Here is a 25,343-nt window from a genome sequence, read left to right on the forward strand (position 1 = left end):
TGACCTTAAGAGGCATAGGCCGACTTCCCTTCTTCAAAATTTTCACAACCATGCTCAGATTCATCTGATGCTGGTGGGGTGTGAAATTTTGGGCCAAGGGTGCAGAGTGGATATACTTTTGAAGGCCCTGATTATCTTCTTCATTAAATTTTAACATCATTTAACTTTAGAAAAAAGAGATTCACATTTATTACATGAGAGTCAATAAAAATTAAAGCATCAAACTTCAGAGCTCAGAATGATTAACTATCATATCGATTATTCTTTATACAGCTCAATCTTGAAAACAAATTTAAGCAAATTCCAAATGAGAGCCGAAAACCTCCTGAAAATTGTGTCGAATCGATGTGAAAGTAAACCATTGAAAACATAATCGTCAAAACCATTTACGGGACAATTACAGTCCCCCGCCTCTAAAAACAAGGAGTAATTTCACCTCTAAAAACAATTGTTATTTCAGAGATAATTTTTATTTGTGCTTGGTTTTAATAAATTGGTCTCTCTAAGTCGGTTAAAAGTGCAATACAATGCTTTTGATGCCATTCCTGAAGTAGAAAAGCCGGGAAGCGTCAAAAGGGTTCAATCATTATTTTTGTGGTTGAAAAGTCTAAGCATAATCTTTAAAATACCCTCTTGGATATTCCCACTCCCAGTCCTTTATGTTTTGTGAATTTTGGGATGACTAGCAGAAGTAGTAGCCCATCTTAATGACATATGCAAATTTTCAATGACTCATTTCAAAGCCCTTCATCTAAGCTACGCGATAGTTGTAAATTTGTCTTGATAAGACCAAAATAAAGTAGCATATGGCACCGAATAGCACATTGTTATGTACTATTTTTGAATTTGAAAGGCTAGGAAGGATAAAGGGTAACATTATATTTGTCGTGATTCAAAACCTTACCTGGAGGTTAATAGCCCCCATTTTTCTATATTTCCCTTCCTAGTCCTCTTTATCTGTGAAAACTAAAAACACGTTCTGAAAACACACGAAAGCGAAAAACCCTAATGGAAAAAATAATTTAAGATTGTAAATTGGGGTAACAATTGTTATTTATGTTTATCTCAACAGAAAAACTTAACTAAGAAAACAATTTTTTGTATATTTCTAAGAAAAAGTTTGGAACGCCAATTTGTCACTTTGCTTTAATTTTTTTATTTCTTCAGCAAAAAGAAGCCATAAAACATTGCTGAAATCTTGGAATGGCTTAAATGAAAGCTATTACTTGCATCTATGTGCTTAACACAATTTTGTCTTGGCAACATCAACGCAGGAGGTATATAGCACCAATTTCGGGGCTTGGAAATTATTTAACTAGTTTTGCTCACATCGTATATATTAAAGCATTGACATCTGTGGACGTACTTTTAGTTGACAGGGAGTCATTGGTACCCAAGATTAAAAAAATATATATCCAATTTGCAAGTTTTCAGAAGAACTGAGTGTTTCTCATTACTGACGGTGGTTGAACGTATTCTGAAACAGTTGGAAACACTAAGGGAGTTTTTGGCTGAAGTAATGTCACCCAAAACGACGATAGTCGATTTCTTTAACTATCCGTTACCACGAGTTTTGTTTTATTCTTTCAGAACCAACCTTTTATCTCCAGAAACAAAGAAAGAAAATGTAAAAATCAAACATGAGCCCTTTGAAGTTAAAGAATTATAAATAGTCTTTGAAAAAACAGAACACTGTCAGAACATGCAGTTGCAAAGTTTCTGGGGATCCAAACTGAAACTGAACTTTAGAAGTAGCCAAAATTCCTCAGCATTGAAATATAAAAATGTGTTTGACAAAGAAGATAATAATTATTAAGACCGTCTTTGGAATGTTTAAAACAGTGGGGTTTTCCACTAGGGGCTCCCAAAATATAATGCATTTTCATGGATGAATCTTGCTACCCCACTGCAATTGCAAAATGTTGCATAGACAACGCATTATTTACAAGAAGAGCGAATATTAATCACTGACAGCGCATTTGAAGAAATAGTTAACCACAAAGATTAATATATAATATAAGACAAAGAAGAAGTAACGAATGTGTGGATTAAAAACACATGCGCCAAAAACTGTTAAGTTTTTTTCAAGAGACGTTGGAAAGAAAATATGTTTCTAATTTGACATGCCAATTTGAAAAAAAATTATTTCCTTTGGTTCCTGCACAGTGGACTAAATAGCTCAAACATCTTCAAAATCACGTTGACAAAGTCGAAAACATTTAATGCAAGTTTAATTACAAAATAACGAGTTCAGAAATTATTAAGTATTTACAAATTTACATTGTAAATTGCAACATCGTAAATTACATTGTAGTAATACGAATTTACATTGTAATAGTAGTAGTAACTATCCTGCAAGTTTCAAGTGATCACCATTAGATATTTCTTAGATGTCGTGGATATGCCCTTTTGGTTTCCTAGATACATATAATGTTTTTTAAGTTTAGTTCACCCCCCACTCCCTATGATTTAGTGCAAAATCCACTCAATATTCAACAAAATTTACAATTTAATAGCCTTAATAAAATATTTTGTTTGGCCTATCACTCAGTGAGGCATAAAGGTTAATATCCGTTTCATCGTCGACTACATAGGGAACAATCATCGCAAAGTAAACTGTTCTTAATGTGTGCTTGTTGGAATAAAAAAAAAAATGTAGGTCTTTTTAGGCTACATATTCCAGGGACAAAAAAGTAAAACAAGGACTTTCTTGCAGTTGAACTTTAAAAATGTTTTTTTGTTGTTTATATTATAGAATAGTATGTTGCGTCACCATGTCAGATTTATAATAAGAAAAATATTTGTAGGTATGATATATTTATGTTGAAAGAAAAAAAGAGTAAAATAGGTTCGTATTTTTTATTATTTTTTTGCTGGGTGAGAAGAGTAGATTTATGTCACTATATTTCGGTGTGAATTTTTAAATACTGTATTTAATGGCCTTGTTCTGTTTACAATAAATATTTCTATGGGGTTTTAGAAACACCAGTTCGAGGTTGCCATTGAATTCAGGCCCGTGGCCAGTACCAGTGTCCCTTTTAAATTACGACGGGATTTAATATACGAGCTCTGAGACACGACATCTATCTAATAATCAAATTCCATCGAGATCCGATCAGCCGTTCTTAAGTTAAAAATACTTCATTTTTTCAAGTTTTTCCAAATTAACCGTCCCCCCACTCCCCCCCCAGATGGTCAAATCGGGGAAACGACTATTTCTAATTTAATCTAGTCTGGTTCCTGATACGCCTGCCAAATTTGATCGTCGTAGCTTATCTGGAAGTGCCTAAACTAGCAAAACTGGGACAGACAGATAGACCGACAGAACGACCGACAGAAATTGCGATCGTTATATGTCACTTAATTAATATTAAATACAAAAAACTGGTGTTTTAAGCTGAAAGTAAGGAGCGACATTAAAACTTGAAACGAACAGAAATTACTCCTTATATAAAATGGATTTTCCTTTTCGCAAGCCCTTGCTCTTTACGCTAAAGTTTTTAATTGTTTTAAAAATTATAATTGTGGCAAAGAGTCAAACTTTAGCGTAAAGAGCAAGGGATTGCGGAAGGGAAAACCCATTTCATATACGGAGTAATTTCTGTTCGTTTTAAGTTTTAATGTCGCTCCTTACTTTCAGTTAAAAAACTAGTTTTTTTATTTAATTTCTGAACGTTTTTGAATTAATGCATGTTTGATTTTGGCTCTCCGCACATAAATTATTAAAATGGAATTTGCAGAATAATTCTTTTTTTGGCTAAATGGCTTTCTCTTAATTTTGATCAGACGATTTTGAGAAACAAGGGGTAGGGAAGGAGGCATAGTTGCCCTTCAAATTTTCGGTTACTTAAAAAGGTAACTAGAACTCTTAATTTTTAACGAACGTTTTTATTAGTAAAAAATATACGTAACTTAAGAATTAACTTGAGTAAAAAACTTTTATATTCTTATATTTTTATTATGTATATGAGGGGGTTTGTCTCCTCGTTAATACCTCGCTCTTTATACTAAATCTTAAGTTTTGTCCCAATTCTTTAAGAATGACCCCTGTATCAGAAAGGCCGTAGAATAATAGTTGAAATTACTAAAAATATTTTAGCATAAAGAGCAATGTATTTATCTCCTCCTAAATACCTCGCTCTTCATGCTAAAGTATTTTTAGAACCCCTCATATGCTTAATGATCTCTGTTCGTTTTAAGTTTTAATGCTACTCGTTACTTTCAATTGAAAAAACTTTTTCAGGTTTATTTTTTCATTGTTTTTTTTTATAGTAATGCTAGAAAATCCTGCACCCTTTTTATTGAGTTTCTCTTTCCCCATGACATATTCCTCCAAGGAAAGATCCTCCCAAATAGCCCCCTCCCCTCAAAACAATCCCCAAAACCAAAATAATTCCCCTGAAAACGTCCGTACACTTTCCAATAACCATTACTGTATGTAAACATTGGTCAAAGTTAGTAACTTGCAGCCCCTCCCCCAGGGACTGTGGGCGAGTAAGTCATCCCCAAAGATATAGTTATTATGGTTTTTGACTATGCGGAACAAAATGGCTATCTCAAAATTTTGATCCGTTGGCTTTGGGAAAAATGAGCGTGGGAGGGGGCCTAGGTGCCCTCAAATTTGTTTGATCACTTAAAAGGGGTACTAGAACGTTTCATTTTCATTAGAATGAGCCCTCTTTTGACATTCTAGGACCACTTGGTCGATGCGATGACCCCTGGGGGAAAAAAAACAACAACAAATAAACAAATAAACACGCACCCGTGATCTATCTTGTGGCAAAAAATACGGAATTCCACATTTTTGTAGATAGAAGCTTAAAATTTTTGCTCTAGAGTTTTCTGATACGCTGAATACGATGGTGTGATTGTCGTTAAGATTCTATGACTTTTAGGGGGTGTTTCCCCCTATTTTCAAAAATAAGGTAAATTTTTTCAGGCTCTTAACTTTTGATGACAAAGACTGAATTTGATGAAACATATATTTTTAAAATCAGCATAAAAATTCGATTCTTTTAAGTATCTTTTAGCATCAAAATCTCGATTTTTGGAGTATGGTTTACTATTGAGCCGGGTCGCTCCTAACTACAGTTCGTTACCACGAACTGTATGATCAAGTGCCGTCAAAACGCATCTCAAAAATAGACGGCCTATCTGTATAGAAGTTTACATTTTAAGTTGTTTTATTATTTAAAAATACTAACTGATTGTTCAGTATTGGAACAATGAACCATCCTAGGTTATTTTCGGAATAATATTTTGGTAGATATGAAAGGTAAGACCTATCTTTGAAAAGTAAACTTGTAGTCTCTTGGCCATTTGTAGACTGTCAGACTAGGCTAGGCCAAGCAATTATAAAGTGTGTTTTATTCTGAGAACAGATCTATTTTCAAAGATTGTAAAAATTCTCTCTTATCTAGAATATTTTTTAGCTCTTCCATAGCTTAGTTTTGGTCTACTTTACCAGGCTCATAAAGTGAGGCTAAGCTTCTATGGCAATTTAGGTACAGGCTATGCCCATGAGCTTTGATAAAGCTAAGTGCCTCTGTTTATTGTTTTGGTGGAATTCTAGATAAGGATATTTCTCTATCTTGGAAAGTCAGCTTATTCAAGGAAGATAAAATACCAAAAAATGAGTCTATATAGCCTCAATGACTCTCTTGGAAGGTATTTTGAAATTGGCTAGGCTACAGTTTAGTGACCTTCGATGACCTCTTACAACCCTTGTATTAAAAAGTGAAGCCATAAGAATAGGTTTTCTGCACAAATATTCAAACAAGGCAAAAGGAAAGTAGGCTATTTTGAGCCATAGGCCTGTACTTTTGCTCAATCCTTTTTTATAAGGTTGAAAATATATTCATTAAGTTTAATAAATTTTTTTTTAGCATAGGTTAAGCTAACCAATGGGGTAATTAGACTGGTTCTATTTTAGTGGTTTGCCTCATCCAAAAGAAACACTATAAAATTCATAAAACTGCTTTTAAAAATCCTAAATATTTACTTAAAATCATTCTCCCCCTCTTTAATGTTTAAATTTCTAGCTAAAATGATAAATTTGTAGTTTACAACCTAATTTAGCTAGGAAAAAAGCAAATACATCAGTTGATGCCTTTTTTTATTGTATCTTGGGCAAATTGCATTTTAGCTCTTAATAGGCTAAAAGGGCTTAAAACAGGCCATAGTAAATAAAAGTTTAAAAATGAGCTTCAAAGAAAATTTGATTTGTGATAAAAGATTGCCATAATTAATTTTTTTTCATTAGACTAGTCTTCATAGGCCTAGTAATTTAAATAAATTAAAACAAGTAAAGAACCCTATAAAATGATGTAAGTTTTGGTTTGACATGCATTTTTGGGGAGTTTTCAGGCTCTTTTAAAATACCTAAAAATTTGTTTCCATCCCTATAATAATCCCTATTCATGAATTAGCTACAAATGGCAATTTTTCTCACTAGGCAGTTTTTTTAAACAAGTTTTAAACTTCTTGTTATTGTTTACTTTTTGGGACACCAGTAAAGACTCAAAATGTAATTTGCCCGAGAAGAAATGGTTCACTTGTGAATCAGCATAAGAAAAGATGGTAAAATTCTAGTTAATTGACTTCTTGCTATCTCAGAAAGGGTTTAGGTTAGGAAAATGAAACTTTCAGGAATGAATCTACAGACTAAAGTATGTCCTGGGAAGGTATTTTGAAGCAACTGCCTCCACTCCTTCTCCCTATAGAGGGCCCTGATCTTTGATGACCTTCAAAAATATGTGTGTTATAAAAGTGAAACCTTGCAAAATAGATCTTCTGCTTAATTGAAGTGCAACAAAATTGTTTTCAGCTTCATAACTTTGCTCAATTCCATTTTATAAGGTTTTAAAGATATGCAAATACATTTCCTAAATTTTGAAAAAAAAACATTGATATGGCTCAAAATTCTACTCAAATAACAGGAATTGCATTTTCAGAACTAAAGGCAGAGAAAAAGCAACTAGTAACTGAAAATTACAGTAAAATGTTGTTTTGTCAAAATTTCAAAAGGTATAGACCTGTCATGTAGGCAAATTTCAGGGCCCTGTCATTTAGGCAAAAGTCAATTAACTAGAATTTTACCAAAAGGATATCAAGTTAGGCCTATATATTCACTTTCACCCTAGGTGAACCATATTATAAAATACAAATTTACTGCCACAATTGTGTATTCTCTATAAATTTTCCCATTGCTTGATACAGCTGATATTGCTTATTTTGCTATTAAATTAGTGTAAAGAAAAGAGTCATATAAGAAAAATTCATTGTGTATACACAATCCAGGATATACTTTTGACCACTGGGATAGGGGTAAAGTGATATGCTTTTAGAAATAATTTCAGTAAGCATTTTAGTATTTTTAAAAGTAGTTTTCAGAATTTTGTATAAACCTATAGTTAGGCCTATTGAGAAGGAAACCTGCTAATAAAAACACTTCTTACTTTAAAGTGTGCAAAAATTGGAGTTAATACATTTTAATATGTTTCCACTATACTTTACTTCTCTCCCTCAATTATATATTTCTAATTATATGTAGTTAACAGCCAAAGATTTCTTTTGTGTTTTGCCATGCATCACCCTTGTTTTAATCTTTGTACCCATAAATTGAATCAACACATACAAAATCAAGTTGAAAAACACATGATATAATTATAATTTAGGCTACATATTTGTCCAATTTGACTGGTTCTTGACAAAGCTAGCTGTATTAGTGTTACCAAAGGCCAGTGGCATACTTATGATTTCTGTTGTAGCTAAACTACTACTACTAACAACTCACTGCATTACCAAGCTGCCTGAGGGCAAATCTTTCTTTATGTCATCCTCCCACCCAACAACAGACAATCTGCTTTCTGTTTAACCCTAGATGGTTGGCTGTATAGCACAATCTTCAGCAATCTGTCATCCTTCATCTGTAGAGTGTGCCCTAGCCATCTCAACTATAGGCAATTTCTCTGGAAAACATCTAGCAAGTCTTCATCTGCTTTTTAGAGCACACATGCTTCAGACCCATATTTGACCACTGCCATCACTGTAGCTTCCAATATCCTAATCTTGGTTTGTAGACTTATCTTCCTATTCTTCCAAATGCTTTTTTTAACTGTGAAAAACACCTTGAGCCTTGGATATTCTACTTTTAACATTTTCACTGCTTCTGCTGTCTTTACTAGTAATATGACCAAATTATGTAAAGCTGTCCACCTGATCAATCTTTTTGTTACCCAACATTACCTTTTCATCTTCACTTGTTCCTAGCCTTAGGACTTAGTCTTCTTAACATTAATTTTCAAACTACCTTTAAAAGCTCATTCATTTTGCTCACACTTTCATCTAGCATGCTTAAATCATCAGTATAATGTAAGTCCAGGAGAGCTTTTCCTCCCCATTTGATTCTGCTAAGGTTAAGGTGATTGCCTTTCCTGTGTTCCTTAAGATGATGTCCAAAAAAAGGATCCATATACAGAGGATAGAACACAACACTGCTGAACTCCTGATTTAATATGGAACCAGCTGCTAACCACATTTCCTACCTTGACTGCTGCAGTGTCATTCTTGTACATAGCTCTAGTCACTTTAGTTTATTTATCTGGTATACTATACAAGGATAGGACCTAAAGTTCTATTATCAATAGAATCAAATGCTTGCTTATAATCTATAAAACTGAGGACCAAAGGTGTTTGATAACTCAGGCACTTTTCAATTATTAACCTAAGAGTAAAAATTTGGTTAACACATCATCTATCCTTTCTAAAGCTGCACTGTTCTCTTATAACTTTGTCTATAGCATCTTTCATTCTCAAATGTATCATATTACTAAGTAATTTTCTTTCTTATACAGTGGTTTAATTAGGGTTTTTCCCCTTTTAGTATTTCCCCTTTTTTTAAAATCATATTCATAATCTTCAGTAAGTTATTTCTAACCTCAGAACCACCATATATAAGAAACTTATTTACCACACAATCAGCACACAGAGCCTGATTATTTTTTTTATCCTTTTAGTACTGTTGCTAATTCTTCCTCACAAAACAAATTTTCCTTCACATCTAAGGTATCACAACCTTTTTCATTTTCCTCTATATCTTTTCCTGCAATTCTATCTTGGTTTGTCACATTCTCAAAATATTCTGCCCATCTCTCTTTAACTCTTTCCTTGTCACTAAATGTGACCCCATTCCTATCTTTAACTGGGACAAGTCCAGATTGACTACTCCATCTCAGTTTATTAACATACCAGTACAATATTTTACTACTATGCTGTCTAGCTGCAACTAAAAGCTACCAGAAGTCTATAAACTTTCCTAAAACTAAGTATATTACTTTCATATCCCCCTATTTGAAAAAAAGATAAAACAGTTTTTAATTGTTGAATCAGATACAAATCAACATAACCACAAAAAATATCACCTATTCATAAGAAAGTAATTGTTGCACACATCAAGAGTTTCAGAAACTACAGCTTATTCTGTATCAACAAAATAAAATGAAAGAACAGAAGTTGGATTTGAAATTTTATAGTTCAGTGATAAAGTCATTTCATTTTGAGTTCTTCAGATGATAGAGGTATGGGGAAATAAATAGAGTCCATCTAAAGACTGGAATTACTGACAGTGGTGTCTTGATGTCTCTGCCAAAGCTTTCAGCTGTCTGGACTGCTTTCCCATAAATTGAAGGGAAATCTGCTTCTGCTAGGTCTTGTCATGCAGACTTGGTTAGATCAATTTGTTTACAGTAGGCAAGTAGATCTGAATTTTCCTTCTATAGATAAACAGAAGTTGAAAGTAGAATTGAACCTCTGCTGGCAGAATGAAATGATTTCTTACTCCTCTTTTTTTTTTTTTTAAATTTGGCACCAACTACCGTCAGCAACTGTATAATTGGTCATGGAAGTATATTTCACTAAAAAATGCATGCTTAGTTGTTCCTAATTTTCAAGACATGTATGGCTGTTAAGTTTTCACTTAACCAATTTAAACACTCAGATTTAATTTTACATGTCTTTAGTGCTTTAATTCTCAAACACATTCATGTCACAATTTAGTTTTTATTATACCATAAAACATATACAACCAGAGTCTAGCTATTTAAGTGCAAAATATTTTGTGTAACTGTATCCATGATTGTGAAGATTTCGCTGTCTCTGAGATCAATTAGGTTTTTAAATGTTACATATGAGATGTGTTCTTCTGACTCTTCTGCCTTGGATGATATGAAACTGGGGAATGCTGTATAGAAATCGTGGTTGTAATGGCAGCTGCAACCTAGTAAAAGATGACACAACCATCTTTGAAACCTTTAGAGGTTGAGTTGAAACCTCTAAATATGGTGTCAAATTGAAACGAAAGTACACTATTGGAATTGCCTTGGGCAAAAACCCTATGCGTGAAACTTCCGATTCTTTAACGCGAGCAAAAGGAAAAGGTATTGGCTTGAACAACAGGGAAAGTCACTTTTGGACAGGAGGATTTTTTTTCCTTTTTTTCCTCTGCTGCCTGCAGAGCACCAACACATCCATATAGAACTGCGTAAGGGTTCATTTAAAAAGAAGTTGCAACAAAAACATCTGCATGTTTTTGGAATTCTTGAAATAAAAATAAAAACAAGTTTTTTTCAACTGAAAGTAAGGAGAAACATGAAAACTTAAGAACAGAAGCTATTGTGTATATGAGGGGGAGGGGGGCTGTCCCCTACTTAATATCTTGCTCTTCACACTAAAGTTTTTAGTACTTTTACAGAAGCTTCTATTTTTGGAGTCATTATTGAAGAAGTGGGGCAAAAAGTCGAACTATAGTGTAAACAGTGAGATATTTAGGAGGGGGCAACACCCCTCGTTTACACAATAATTTCTGTTCGTTTTAAGTTTTAATGTTGCTCTTTACTTTCAGTTGAAAAAACTTGGTATAAAAAAATTAATTTCTGGTTGTGTTTTTTAAATAGTGTTCGAAAATCCTGCTCCCCCTCCACAGAAAGATCCTCTAGACAATCTAATCCTGGTGAAAATTTACCCCAGGCAATTACCATTAACATCTTCACATGTAAAATTGAGTCTGCAAAGAGAAAGTAAAACGCAAAAAAAAATATTGGAATTCTGGAAAATTCTCTCATTGTAAAATTAATTTCCCCTGAAAATTTTACCCCCCCCCACCCCGGAAACTTTGCTTCCCATGGAAAATCCTCCTGCAAAAAATTCGCTCTCCCCACCCAAAAAATGTATGCATACTTCCAAATAACAAAAATTATACATAAGCAACTGGCAAATTTCATACCTCAAAGACCTTTGTCCAAGGGCTGTGTTGGGTCATATTATCTCCAAAGGCACTGTTATTTGACCTCTCAACAATGCTGAACAAAATGGTCATCTCAAAATTTTAATCAAACTACTTTAGCGAAAAAAGCGGCATGGGAGGTGGCTAGCTGCCCTCCAGTCTTTTTGGTTACTCAAGTGGGCACTAGAAGTTCGAATGAACCCTCTCCCAATATTTTAGGGCCACTGGCTTGATGTAATAACCCCTGAAAAAAAACAAATAAATAAACACATCCTTGATTTTTTTTTTTTGGCAAAAACAAATGTAAAATTCCACATTTTTGAATACAGGAGCTTGAAACCTTTACGGTATTGTTCTCTGATACACTGAATCTGATGGTGTGGTTTTCATTAAGATTCATTGATTTTTAGGGAGTATTCCCCCTTTTTCGAAAATCAGGCAAATTTTCTCAGGCTTTTAGCCTTTGATGGGTAAAACTAAACTTAATGAATCTTATCAAACAATTTATGGTAACAAACTGTAGTAAGGAGCGACCTAGCTCAATAGTAACCAAAACTCTAAAAAGTGGAATTTTGATACCAATATATGCATCAAAAGAATTGGATTTTTATGCTGATTTTAAATATATAAGTTTCATCAAGTTTAATTTTATCCATCAAAAGTTGAGCCTGAGAAAATTTTCCTTATGTTTAAAAAAAGGGGGAAACACCCCCTAAAAGTCATAGCATCTTAATGAAAATCACAACTTCAGATTCAGCGTATCAGAGAACCCTAATGTAGACGTTTCAAGCTCCTATCTGAAAAAATGTGGAATTTTGTATTTTTTGCCAAAAGAAAGATCATGGATGCATGTTTACTTGTTTGTGTGTTGTTTTTTTCCCAGGGGTGATTGTATCGACCGTGTGGTCCTAGAATGTTGCAAGAGGGCTCACTTTAATGGGAATTAAAAGTTCTAGTGCCCTTAAGTTCAAGTGACCAAAAATTGGATGGCAACTAGGCCCCCTTCCACGCTCATTTTTTCCCAAAGTAACTAGATCAAAACTTTGAGATAGCCATTTTGTTCAATATAGTCGAAAAATCCAATAACTATGTCTTTGTGAACGACCTAATGTCCCACAGTCCCCGGGGGAAGGGCTGCAAGTTATGCCCATTGTTTAAATATTTTGTATTGGTTATTGGGAAGTATACTCACGTTTTCAGGGGGATTTTTTCTGGTGGTAGGGGGTCGGGGGTTACGTGAGAGGATCTTTCCACGGAGGAATTTTGTCATGGGGGAAGAGAATTTCCATGAAGAGGGCAATGGATTTTCCAGCTTTATATAATAAAAACAATGAGAAATTAAGTAAAAAAACAAGTTTTTTCAACTGAAAGTAAGGAGCAAAATTAAAACTTAAAATGAACAGAAATTACTATGCATATGAGGGGTTTCGTCCCCTCCTCAATACCTCACTCTTTACGCTAAAGTATTTTTAGTAACTTCAAAAGAGCTATTGATTCTACTTAAATGGGTCTAATTTAGGGGTCATTCTTAAAGAATTGGAACAAAATTCAAACTTCAGTGTAAAGAGCGAGGTATTGACGAAAGGGCAAACCCCCTCATATACGAGAAATATACGAATATAGAAGTTCGTTACGTAAGTTAATTTGTAAGTTACATATATTTATTACTAACAAGAACGTTCTTAAATAAAATTAAAAGTTCTAGTGGCCTTTTTAAGTAACCAAAAATATTGGAGGGCAACTAGGCTCCCTCCCTCGCCCCTTTTTCTCAAAATCGTCCGATAAAACTTTGAGAAAGCCATTTAGCGAAAAAAAGCTAAACTTAATATGTAAATTTCGTTTTAATTATTCATGTACGGTGAGCCAAAATCGAAACCCGCATTAATTAAATAACTGAAAGTAAGGAGCAACATTAAAACTTAAAGCGAACAGAAATTATTACGTATATGAGTGGGTTCATGCCCTCCTCAACACCTTGCTCTTTGCGCTAATGTATTTTTAGTAATTTAAAAAGAACTATTTATTCTAATTAAATGGCCTTTGTGATTCAGAAGTCATTCTTAAAGAATTGGAACGAAATTCGAACTTTGGTGTAAAGAGCGAGGCATTGACGAGGGGGTGAACCCCCTCATATAGGCCAACGTAATAAAAATATACGAATATAGAAGTTCGTTACGTAACTATATTTGTAAGTTATGTATATTTATTACTAATAAAAACGTTCGTAAACGAAATTAAAAGTTCTAGTCGTCTATTTAAGTAACAAAAAAACTGGAGGGCAACTAGGCCCCCTCCCCCGCCCCTCTTTTCTCAAAATCGTCCGATCAAAACTTAGAGAAAGCCATTTACCCCAAAAAAAGTTACTGAAAGTATTTAATGATGTCATACTGTAAGAATATAAATATATGTTGGGCTACAACGCATTTACAGTATAAGTTAGTTTTATGCAGAATTTATATGCTGAAACCAATACCTTTGGATCTGTGTCTTATTAAAGATGGAAAATTCATCAAGTGCGATGAAGATTCAGTACGTCTATAAGTTTTAGGTTTGTAGTTGTAGTTTAGGTCTAAAATTAAAACTAGCTAATAAAATTAATTTTTCAGATGTTAGTTTAATCAAAGAAACAAGTACAGCTAAATTTGTTCGTTTTGTAACTGTAGAGTTACTCGAACTCGCATCTTTCGAATTAAAAAGAATATCTCCGAGGCAATGTGCAACAATCATTACCTTTGCGCTATGAATTATACGATTTGTGATTATTATGGAGCCACAGAGAAATTTTTAATATATGTTGGCCACTGCAGTTAAAATGGTATACTTTTTGATCTGACACCATTTTTAGGGGATTTCAGGTTTTTTTTCCCTTTAAGTATCTGCCGCGTTGTCTTTTGAGAGATAAAACCAGGCAGGCCAAAACACATGAGAAAAATAAAATTTAAGCTGTATATTTGTACATTAAAGGGGGATTTGGGGGTAAAGTATAGTGGAAACATAGTCGAAATACGTTAACTACAATCTGTCTGCATGTTCTGAAGTAAAAACTGTTTTCTTAACATTTTGCCTTCTCACTAGCCCCAGTTCTTGGCTTTGCCCAGAATTTTATAAAGTTCCCTTCTGGAGAGGTCAACTACTTGATTGGTGACCAATTTATGCAATTTACAATCAAATTCTTTTTCCTTTTTTACTTTTACTTTTCTTTTTTTCCTTGCGTTTCCTTTTCTTTTTCCTTAATTTTTTTCCCTACCTTTTCTCTTGTTCTCTCTCCCTACCTTTTCTTTTGTCTTACTTGTCCTTTTCTTGTTTCTTTACTTTTTTATGAGATATGGTGTCATTGATATTTCTTTAAAGATGGACAAGCTTGCAGATTTACTCTATAAGTCTTGTTTCCCTTGCTTTTCCTTTTCTTTCCTTTTCTTTACTTTTTTCCTTACGTTTCCTTTTCTTTTTTTCTCTTCCTACCTTTGTTTTTTTTTTATCATAATAACATTCAAGTAAAATATCTCTTTCTCCCTGGACCCATTTTAGGTCTATTCATATTTGAAAACATCTAAGATTTGCATTTTGCTGTTTCAAAATTATGAAGTATTTAATTTTTTTTTCAGGGTTTGAACACTGAATTGTGAGATTAAACATGCGAAACCTAATTAGTTAAATTTGATAATGATTTTTGCGTGTAAAAATTAAAGATTAACAGTTTGTTTATTCTCAAAGACAACAATAATTTTTAGGGAAGGCAGAGTGATTTTTTTTAAAAACATTTTTTTAAGACATATGTGGTTGTTAAGACATACGTCATACAGTAGTTGGTGGTAAATTAAAAAAAAAAGATGGATGATAGACTATCACCAACAAGTAAAATTAATCATTTTTATACAACTCTGAAAAATTTAAGCCTGCTTTACCTCTCACTGAGACTATATGTCTTGGCTTTACACCATTTAGCCTTGACTCTAAAGTCTTTTATCATTTCCACCGAGTTGATGATTTAAAAATCAATGGACGGATGGTTTGATAGACTCCTATCAACGAGTGAAATTAATTATTTTTATACAACTCTGAAAAAGTTTAGCCAGCTTTATCTCTCTCATAGACTTTCTATCTTGGCTTTACTTTTATCTGATATGGCTTTCAAGTCTTTTAGCACCTCCACCAAGTTGATAGTTTGTTGGAAACCCTTAAATTACCTTAAGTCAATAATGATTAAACGTATCCAGAACTTTAAAGAACATAATGTAGTATAAAAAAGGACCTGGATTGAAATCCTGAGGATTGGAGTCTGACTCTGACTTCTTGCCAACAAGAGAAATGCAACTAAGAATTTATTTTCATCCTTTTACTGCTCATCTTAAATTTTAATATGGCTTTAAACTTTTCATTGAAAATGGTTTTTTTTATAAGTTTTTGAAAAACATCTAATGACCCTCAAGTTTCCCTTCACGACTATACCAAAATGTTCAAGACAAACATGACTGGGTCATTGAAAAATCAGCTAATGTTTCGTTTTACGTGATACGTCATTACAAAAAACATCACGTGGATGTTGTTAAGAAAAAAACCTTTCATTGTCATGGAAAAGAGAAAATTTTGGCTAATGTTTCATTTTACGTGAAATGTCATTACAAAAACCTTACTTGAATGTCACCAAGAAAAAAGAACTATCCATTGTTTTTGGAAAAGGGAAAAAATTTGCTAATATTTCGTCTTACGTGAGTTGTCATTGCAAAAAAAAAACTTACGTGAATGTCGTTAAGAAAAAAAGCCTTTCCAATGTCTTCGAAAAGAGAAAAAATTTGCAAATGTTTTTGCTTATGGGATTTGTCATTACAACAAGAGGTAAGAGCTCATATGGCACTTGTGACGAGGCGAGAAGAGCTAAGAGCCAAGAGATCATATGGTATGAGCTCTAACAAAATTCTATGAATCAATAGATTGATTTAGAAAGGAAAATAAGAGGCTTAATGCCGGTCAGGATTTAAAATAAGAGCTCTGAGTCACGATGTCCTTCTAAATATTAAAATTCATTAAGATCCGATCACCCACTCGTAAGTTATAAATACCTATTTTTTCTAATTTTTCCTCTCCCTTTAGCCCCCCAGATGGTTGAACCAGGGAAAACGACTTTATCAAGTCAAATTGTGCAGCTCCCTGACAGGCCTACCAATTTTCATCGTCCTAGCACGTCCAGAAGCACCAAACTCGCCAAATCACTGAATCCCTCCCCCAAAATCCCCAAAGAGAGTAAATCCGGTACGGTTCTGTCAATCACGTATCAAGAACATTTGCTTATTCTATCCACCAAGCTTCATCCCGATTCCTCCACTCCAAGTGTTTTTCCAAGATTTCCCCCTCCAACTCCCCCAATGTCAAAAGATCTGGTTGGGATATGAAATAAGAGCTCTGAGACATGAATTCCTTCTAAAAATCAAATTTCATTAAGATCCGATCGTCTATTCGTAAGGTAAAAATACCCCAATTTTCACGTTTTCCAAGATTTCCGGTGTCCCCCTCCAACTCCCCCCAATGTCACAGGATCTGGTAGGAATTTAAAATTAGAACTTTAAGCACAAAATCCTTCTAAATATCAAATTTCATTAAGATCTGGTCACCCTTTCGTAAATTACAGATACCTCAATTTTCAAAATTACCCCCCCCCCCCCAATTCCACCAAAGAGAGCAGATCCGGTCCGGTTATGTCAGTCACGTATCTTAGACAGGTTTCTATTCTTCCCATCCAGTTTTATCCTGATCTCACCGCTTTAAATATTTTCTAAGATTTCCGGTCCCCCCAACTGCCCCCCCCCCAATTACGCTGGATCCGGTTGAGATTTAAAATAAAAGATCTGAGTTACGAGGTCCTTCTAAATATGAAGTTTCATGAAGGTCCGATCACTCCTTCGTAAGTTGAAAATACGTCATTTTTTCTTATTTTTCAGAATTAGCCCCCCCCCCAATAGAGCGCATCCGTTCCAATTATGTAAATCACGCATGTAAGACTTCTGCTCTTATTTTTCCCACCAAGCTTCATCCCGATCCCTCCAATCTAAGTGTTTTCCATGACTTTAGGTTCCCCCACCCCAAACTTCCCCCAATGTCGCTAGATCTGGTTAGGATTTAAAATAAGAGCTTTGAGACACGACATCTCTCTAAATATCAAATTTCATTGAGATCCGATCACCCGTTCGTAAGTTAAAAATACCTCATTTTTTCTAATTTGTCAGAATTAACCCCTCCCCCAACTACCCCAAAGAGAGCGAATCCGTTCCGGTTATGTCAATCATGTATCTAGGACTTGTGCTTATTTTTCCCACCAAGTTTCATCCCGATCCCTCCACTGTAAGTTTTTTCCAAGTTTTAGGTTTCCCTCTCCTAACTTCCCCCTCCAATGTCACCAGATCTGGTCGGGATTTAAAATAAGAGCTCTAAGACACCATATGCTTCTACATATCAAATTTCATTGAGATTCGATCACCCGTTCGTAAGTTAAAAATACCTCATTTTTTTAATTTTTCAGAATTACCCCCCCCCCCCCCTCCCAACCACCCCAAAGAGAGCGGATCCGTTCCGGTTATGTCAATCATGTATCTAGGACTTGTGCTTATTTTTCCAACCAAGTTTCATCCCGATCCCTCCACTCTTAAGTGTTTTCCAAGATTTTAGGTTTCCCCCTCCCCCAATGTCACCAGATCCGGTCGGGATTTAAAATAACAGCTCTGAGACACGATATCCGTCCAAACATCAAATTTCATTAAGATCTGATTAACAGTTCGTAAGTTAAAAATACTTCAATTTTTCTATTTTTTCCGAATTAACCGGCCCCCCACTCCTCCCCCAGATGGTCAAATTGGGAAAACGACTATTTCTAATTTAAGCTGGTCCCGTCTCTGATACGCCTGCCAAATTTCATCGTCCTAGTTTACCTGGAAGTGCCTAAAGTAGCAAAACCGGGACCGACAGAATTGGCGATTGCTATATGTCACTTGGTTAATACCAAGTGCCATAAAAACCTTACCAAGACCTTGATTGATTGCAAGGGAAAATCTGCTATTCAAAACCGGAAGAGAGCGCGCGATTTGTTGACCAAAAGGTGCGGCTTTTATGCACTATTGTATTTTGTTTTCCAATGTAGTGGCTGTCCTTACAAGGAGTTTCTCAGCATTTACATGGACAACCCTCGCCTGAATGGTTTCATTGTGGAAAATGCACTTTCGGACCTTTATAATATGGATTTCAATGCCAAAAGAATAAAGGGTTCTAACAATTTTTGTATATTTGTTTGTTAATAAAATGTGTTCACAAATAAAGTCACTTTTGTTTTCTTGAATATATTTTCTTTAGATTTCTTCTTCTGGATGTAGAAGCTCATCGTCATCATCACTGACAACAAGTAGTGGTGGTATTCATTTAGGTTCACTTTGTATTGATCTTGTAACGAAAGATCAGGGTCACATTTCCTACAATACAATGTGACTTCTACAATACAATGTACAATACAATGTTTCATATTGTAATATTCACGTGTTTCAATTGACTTATTCGATGCAGCGTCACACACAAAATTATCAAATAAAGAACCGCTTTCCGTAACTGCTAAATAAATTTAGTAGGCTTATATTCATAGTACCAATACATCCAGAAAAAACCAAAATCGATAGAATACATTTCTAATCCAATTATCCACCATCACTACTACCCATCCATCGACTAGGATCCCAGCTAATAGGGTCATTCTTCCTCTTCACTAAATTTTTGGAATATCTAATTTATACCTTACCATCAATTTACTCATCCATTCTGAAAAAAAATCTGACTTCATTCACAGGATTATGTATTTACACATAGGACTCTTAGGACACCTAGAATCTTTCAAATTTAAAATAGGGATATCTTCTTTACACTGCTTCATCACTAACTTTTCTGTGGTGACATCCCCCTTCACAAATATAACTTTAAAACCCATAAAATCACACATAGCAGCAATTTCACTTTGGGCAAACATGAGACTAACCCCAGTGTCACAAAATGGCATTATTGGTCGTTCATACCAACCTTGTGTGTTAATGAATCTCAATGTTGCATACCACCAGTTAGTTGAATACTTATGTAAATTACACTTTACATTCCGATGGTGGATGTCTATTTCTTAAAATTTTTATTCATTGCTTAAAACACATGGTTCGATCCCCGCTGCAGCAAGGTTGGGCGACAAGCTTGCTACTTGTTCCTGTACAACACCCAGCAACTGAAACGTCAATTCGACGCCCTATGTGCCAGCAATGGCTCTGGAGGATCTTTATCCTTTTTTTAAAAACACATCCAAATATCAAGACACAATCAATATTAGCTATACTGACAAACTTTCTGTCAATAATTCCTGTCAATTGACATTTTCTTTCAAACTAGAACTATCAGAATTAATAAGCTATTTCATAAGAATAGGGGGATGGCATTGTCCTATGGCTTCCATTAATCCAGAAGGCAACGGTTATTTTGGGGGGTTGGTATTGGCCTATGGCTTTCCCGTAATTAAGAAAGCATCAGGTATTTGGGGGGATGACATTGTCCTGTTGCCACTTCAGTATTCACATAGCGGATACTACTACTCTCTGCAATCACAATTTTCTACAGCATTTCTTTTGTGCTTGGATTATTTTTGTATTACAGTGTTTGGGTTACATGGTATTATTTATCACAGACAGATATTACCAAATTGTTTGTAATCAAGCCTGAAATCATTTTCTAAAATACTTGGATCAATTATTATTTTCTCCTCGTTAAGTAAGTAGCATATCCTCATTATTAACTGGAAATATTTATTTGTAGTTGTGGGCAAACATGTACCTGGAGCAGGAGGACCACGGGCCTCTGATGTTTTGCCCCTTCTTGATGACAAATTAGCAATTTTGTCTGGCGGAAGAGACAAAAGGGGTGGTGCAATATTGACTTTTCCAGCATCTCCTAAAAGGGAAACTGCCAGACCGGATGATTATAGAAGACTTCTACAGTATCTGACCTCGATCCCAAGGTTAGTCTAGACAATATTCTCTATCCTTCTTGTATTCTATCTTTTTTAAAACCTAAATTAAAGTGCATGGTTTCTAGCTTTCTGCCATAATTTGAATGATTGTCAATAATAATCTAGATTTTTTTTTTAACCCTGAAAAGCTAGATAGAAGATCAAATGACCCCTGACTTGAAAAAAAAAAACTGAATACGCATTAACTCATCGCATAAAAAGCTTAAGCATAAACTACGCATAAACACCACAAATGCTACACCGTATTTCTAAACACTAGTTTACAGAGACTAAAAATATTCCCGTTTGGAAACTCAAGATTATTTGGCTTCCAATCTTAAATTTAGTATTTTGCATTCTTTGCCAGTTAGGTAAGAATTTCCCTTTAAAAGGGAAAAAGTTCTTTGTCATTTATTCATAATTTTTTCTTTAGTGGGCTGGAATTCTATTGGCTAATGAGCTTTAAATATAATTTCCAAGCTGATATGAATAAAAAAAAGTCTGTTGATCCATTTTCAAACTCAAATTTGTTGGTACTTAGGGTTTCTTTGGTCCAAGAAATTGTAAATGTTAATTTCAAACCGACAAAAGACAAAAAGTGTTTGGTCCGATCTCCCCCCCCTCCACCACACGTACACACGGACAAATTTGAGACCCTCTGGCACAGGAAACGATCTCTAAAATCTCCCAAGCCAATATGACAGAAACAGTGTTGGGTTTAATTTTGGGACCACTTTCTGGATTCCCAACCAATTTTATTTCTGTCTTGGATTGAGGTCTCACCTAAAGACTTGAAAAAACTTGATACTTATACCTGTTAGACTATTGGAAAGACGTTCTAGAGACAATCTTCAAAGGTCGGATCATTCGTAGCTATCGACCAGATGAAAAAGGTCTTGAAAAAGGTTAAAATCATTGTGTCTACGATCAAGGGAACATGTGTTTTTGTTAACCAATACAACAAGACCTTGCTGGTCGTCCACCTTTAAGTGACAATCTTCAAAAAGAGAGAGAGAAATATAAGGAAGGAGAGAGAGAAAGAAAAAACAAAATAATGAGAGAGAGAGAGAGAGAGAGCTCGTTAAGCATTTAACATTGCTCATATAGATGATTCCAATCGTGAGTATTATTCCTTCGTAATTCTGTAATAGAGATATTGCAACAATTCTCAAAAAGGGAACTATCGCTATTCAGCGCACATCGTTCCAGCCTATTACCGTGTCAATTGCACTGTGTAAGATGCTTAAATTAACTGGTGTGTATTAACTTAAGAGTAAGCCTTCTGATCCATCTCATTCGTTTGGCTTCCTTTGCAGATTCTGGGGTCTTGAGGCATTGTCTGCTGTTACCTATGAGCTTATTAAAGCCCGCGTTTCTACACTGTAAAAAAATGAATTCCAACAAAACTTTGCTGGAATTTATACAAGTAAAAAAATCCCATTTTTTTGTTGAAATTGTGATCCGTGTTCGAAGTCCAACAAATTGTTGAAATTATCAAGATTTATATACTTTACAGTAGGAAAAAACGTAATTCTCAACGTAAATAGGTTTTATCAATCAAAATGGCGTGGATTTCAGTTGCAGATTGAAATTTCTTGAATACCATATTGAATTTGACTATGTTGCCATTTAAAGTAAATTTATGTACAAAAATTTTTAGCCTGTAATTAATATTTTGGAACAATAGAAGAGTATTATAGGAATTTTTGTTGTCTCGTATTGCTTTTGGAATAGTTATAGTGTATTAATAAAAGAGAAAGAATCGTTTTTGTCCGTTTCTAGGTAAAGACAAGACACGAAATAAAACATTTAAGATCATATTTCACTGGATAATTTCTGTTGGATGTTTGCTTACGTTTCGCTTTTAATCCGACGATTCCACTAAACAAAATGATGAGCGGAAACGTCTATCGCTTAGCGGGAGATGGGCCGGTTCTGGCCTATGTTGGAACTTGGTTATTGAGTACTGTTCCTGGTTACTGTTATAGCGAGCTGGGATGAGTTAGATGTAATCCGAGTGATTGCGGAAGTGTTAATACTGGTGATATTTCTGATTGTCATGGTTATAAGATATGGCTTATATTCACTATAGGTTAATTAGGGTTGCCACTGTTAATGAATCGTCACTAAATATGATGATTTTACAGGTTATTCTGTAAACACATTGAAATTTTACTTTGGGTTTGTAAATTCATTATTTTTGTTTCTCAACAAGTTGTAAATTCAATAAAGATTAGGAATCTTAATAAGGCACTAAATATTCAATTCTAACGATTTTCAGCTTTTAAAATTCCAATCTTTTCGTTGATAATCATTACAAGCAATTTTTGTTGAATAACCCCCTATATCTTGGAGAATTTGATGTCAGCTGGGTCATTGACTCCCTTATTCGTGCGGCAATGTTTCTTCTTGCTGCTGAAAAGGGTTTAAATTGATGTGCATCATTAAGACCTTCTGTGACGTGTATTCTAGCTTTCAAATCTGTCTGAAGATCTCTCTTCTGTAATTTAAGGAACTGGTACCCCGAGATAGAAAAATCTCTGTTTAAAAAGAAAACAGTTAAGGAGCTATTTCTTCTCCTTATCTGCTTAACAATTCTATTGTTCGGCCATAAGAACATTGCCTTTCTTCTAGTATTTCTAATGGAATCAATGTCTCTCTTGTTTTATGTATCAATGATATCCTTAAAGTCAATTGGACTACAGAGCGAAGTTCTGCAGTTTTTGTAAGTCTACAAGACCAATACTTGAAGTTGAGCATTTCAAAGTTAGCGCGGTGAGGTATTACTGGTGTGAACCTTGATGCGAAACTCGATTTCTCTCTGGTTATGTCAGCACAAAGTATCACTTAGCTAGGTCTTACAACCGATCTAACTCTGTCTCACAAATGTCAGCTCCTGCAAAAAAAATTATTGTAGAATTTCTACTGCACATGATCCATTGCTACTGCCAAATTTATCTTCAGCTAATAATTTATTTGCTTGGATCTCTTTTCAATTCATTCGCCCTTCCCCACATTTTTATGTTGTCCCTTTTGGAAGATTTTTTGTAAATGAGAAAATAGAAAAATTTGCTTGTGCTCCTTTCGGTTTGCCTAATAGCTGGTTCAACTCCCTCCAAGGGCTCGAAATTTAAGAATAGTTCCAAGAATTAGAATAAGCAACCCTGAGGTAGCTATACCGTCGGAAGCCATATATAGCAACCATATAGCACATATAGAGCAATATAGCAACCATCGGAAGCTATAGCTTCATTAATGAAAAAAAAAAAAAAAACAATAGAAAAGCAGTGAACTTTCTTTGGTACCCTTTGTCAGTGCATCGTGTTTAGTTGAGAGTGTATGTAATGTGAGCATCTATTGCTATGATTTCTTCTTTAAATGCAGTTCCTATTTATTTGTCACAGTTTTTTTATCCTTTTTCGTTTTTTTTCTGTTGTGTACAGTATATACTGTATAGTAATAAGAAAGAATTAACGAAAGACTAAGAACAATGAAATTATCGATCATTTTGTTGACATTTTCGACTATTGTTTCTCTAACATTTCCATATCCGTCTAGAGTAGGTTTATTAAATGACTTTCTTTTTCTAGTCTTTAGATGAGCGGACTTTAACCTTAAAATATTATTTCATTACATCAGAAAATTAAAAAGAAAATTGCAACGGACGAACACTATAAGGGAATGTTAAATTATTGGTACTATTAATGTGGCAAAACACAGTGGCCTAGGTCTTGAAGTGCGTCGTTTATTGTCTTCCTTTTTCCTGTGGTAGTGGGGAAATTGTTCCCTGCCAGCGTCTATGATTTAAATTGTTTTCTTCTTTCTTATCCTTAAGCTTAGTGCAAATGGCATTCATTTTTAATTGTTATTAAAAGTTGACAAGCGGTTGTAGCACGAGAAGTTGTTGATTGCAGTTGTTACACATATTATTTCATACCTTAAAATATCGATTTTCAGGTTAATTGAAAACACTAAGGTATAAACCGCAAGCGATAGTCAATTTGTGGTTTGGATAAACCGTAAAAACAAATCTTTAGACACTGTTTTTTATGGCTTTTGACAACTTTCATTGACGTAAATCATGTCCCAAGCAATTTCTTTTCATGTTTCAATTGAAACACAATGTTTTTGAATCAATGGAAAATCACTGACCTCTTCTTTGAAATATCCAAGTTGGTCTCAATTTTTTCTTTGTAAATGGTAATAATAAATTTTAAACATTTCCGCAAAAAGCATTGAGAAATCATCGCAGTAGTGATGCACTTCCCATGGATTATCTAACTAATTCGTATGGAAGGTGTGGTTCTAGAAACTCGGAAGGAGCTCGTTAGGTCAGATATCGAGATTTCTAGAGCCCTTTTAAGGGCCAAAAACGATTGGAGGGCAACTCAACATTCTCTCGTGCCCGTTTTCTTCTGGGACCTCCCTTTATCCCATAGTAGCATTAAATATAGATTATGAGGTAGACATTTTGCTCTCGATTTATTAGAAAAAGCTTTTCTCATGGAAGTAAAGAGCGAAGTTAAAACTTAAAGTAAGCAAATTGCTTTCGCTACTTAAAAATACCACTACACATTTGGTTTTTGCGTAAATGTGTTCTTTTCTGAAAATCTTTAATCACCGGTTCAATACGGCCACCCCTTGAAAAAAAAGGTAAAAAACAGACTACCGCGCTCAATTCTGAGAATCTGAATGACAATTACTATTTTTAATGAGTGTTCCATTGTAAATATCTCTCACTAGACAGGTTCTTGAAAGCGTTCTTCTTAAATTTCGACCACTATAAGCCATAAATTTAAAACATTTCCGCTAAGCCCTTTCGTTAAGCACTACAGGATATGCCTTTGGTCATAATATAACCCACGCAATCCCAGGGACAAGGGGCCCGGATTAACCAACCGCCTGTTTTACACTTTTTGGTGGAAGGGTGATAGATGACTTGGAAATGGGTCGAAAAACTTTTTGCTTCAAATAAGTTAGAAGGTTATGTCTACAAGTCCCTGGACCATAGATCCGAGACCACAGGGTGCCAAGGAAAGTATAATA

The 25,343-nt window shown here is 34.6% G+C and overlaps 1 protein-coding gene and 1 non-coding gene across 4 annotated transcripts in view; both read left to right on the forward strand.

Annotated features, from left to right (window-relative positions):
* Positions 1-5,137: 5,137 nt before the first annotated feature.
* LOC136032165 (triple functional domain protein-like) overlaps positions 5,138-25,343 on the forward strand; it is a 393,821-nt gene continuing 373,615 nt past the window's right edge. For all 3 annotated transcript variants that reach the window (XM_065712353.1, XM_065712354.1, XM_065712355.1), the window contains exons 1-2: positions 5,138-5,275; positions 20,105-20,306. In XM_065712353.1, the coding sequence (XP_065568425.1) occupies positions 5,269-5,275; positions 20,105-20,306 (209 nt within the window). In that variant the 5' untranslated portion in view covers positions 5,138-5,268. The remainder of the gene's footprint in view (positions 5,276-20,104; positions 20,307-25,343) is intronic.
* LOC136032521 (small nucleolar RNA U3) lies at positions 22,109-22,319 on the forward strand. The gene has a single exon (XR_010618734.1). It is a non-coding gene; the product is annotated as a small nucleolar RNA U3 (small nucleolar RNA).

The sequence above is a fragment of the Artemia franciscana genome, chromosome 10, assembly GCF_032884065.1.
Source record: "Artemia franciscana chromosome 10, ASM3288406v1, whole genome shotgun sequence".
In the NCBI taxonomy this organism is placed as follows: Eukaryota; Metazoa; Arthropoda; class Branchiopoda; order Anostraca; family Artemiidae; genus Artemia; species Artemia franciscana.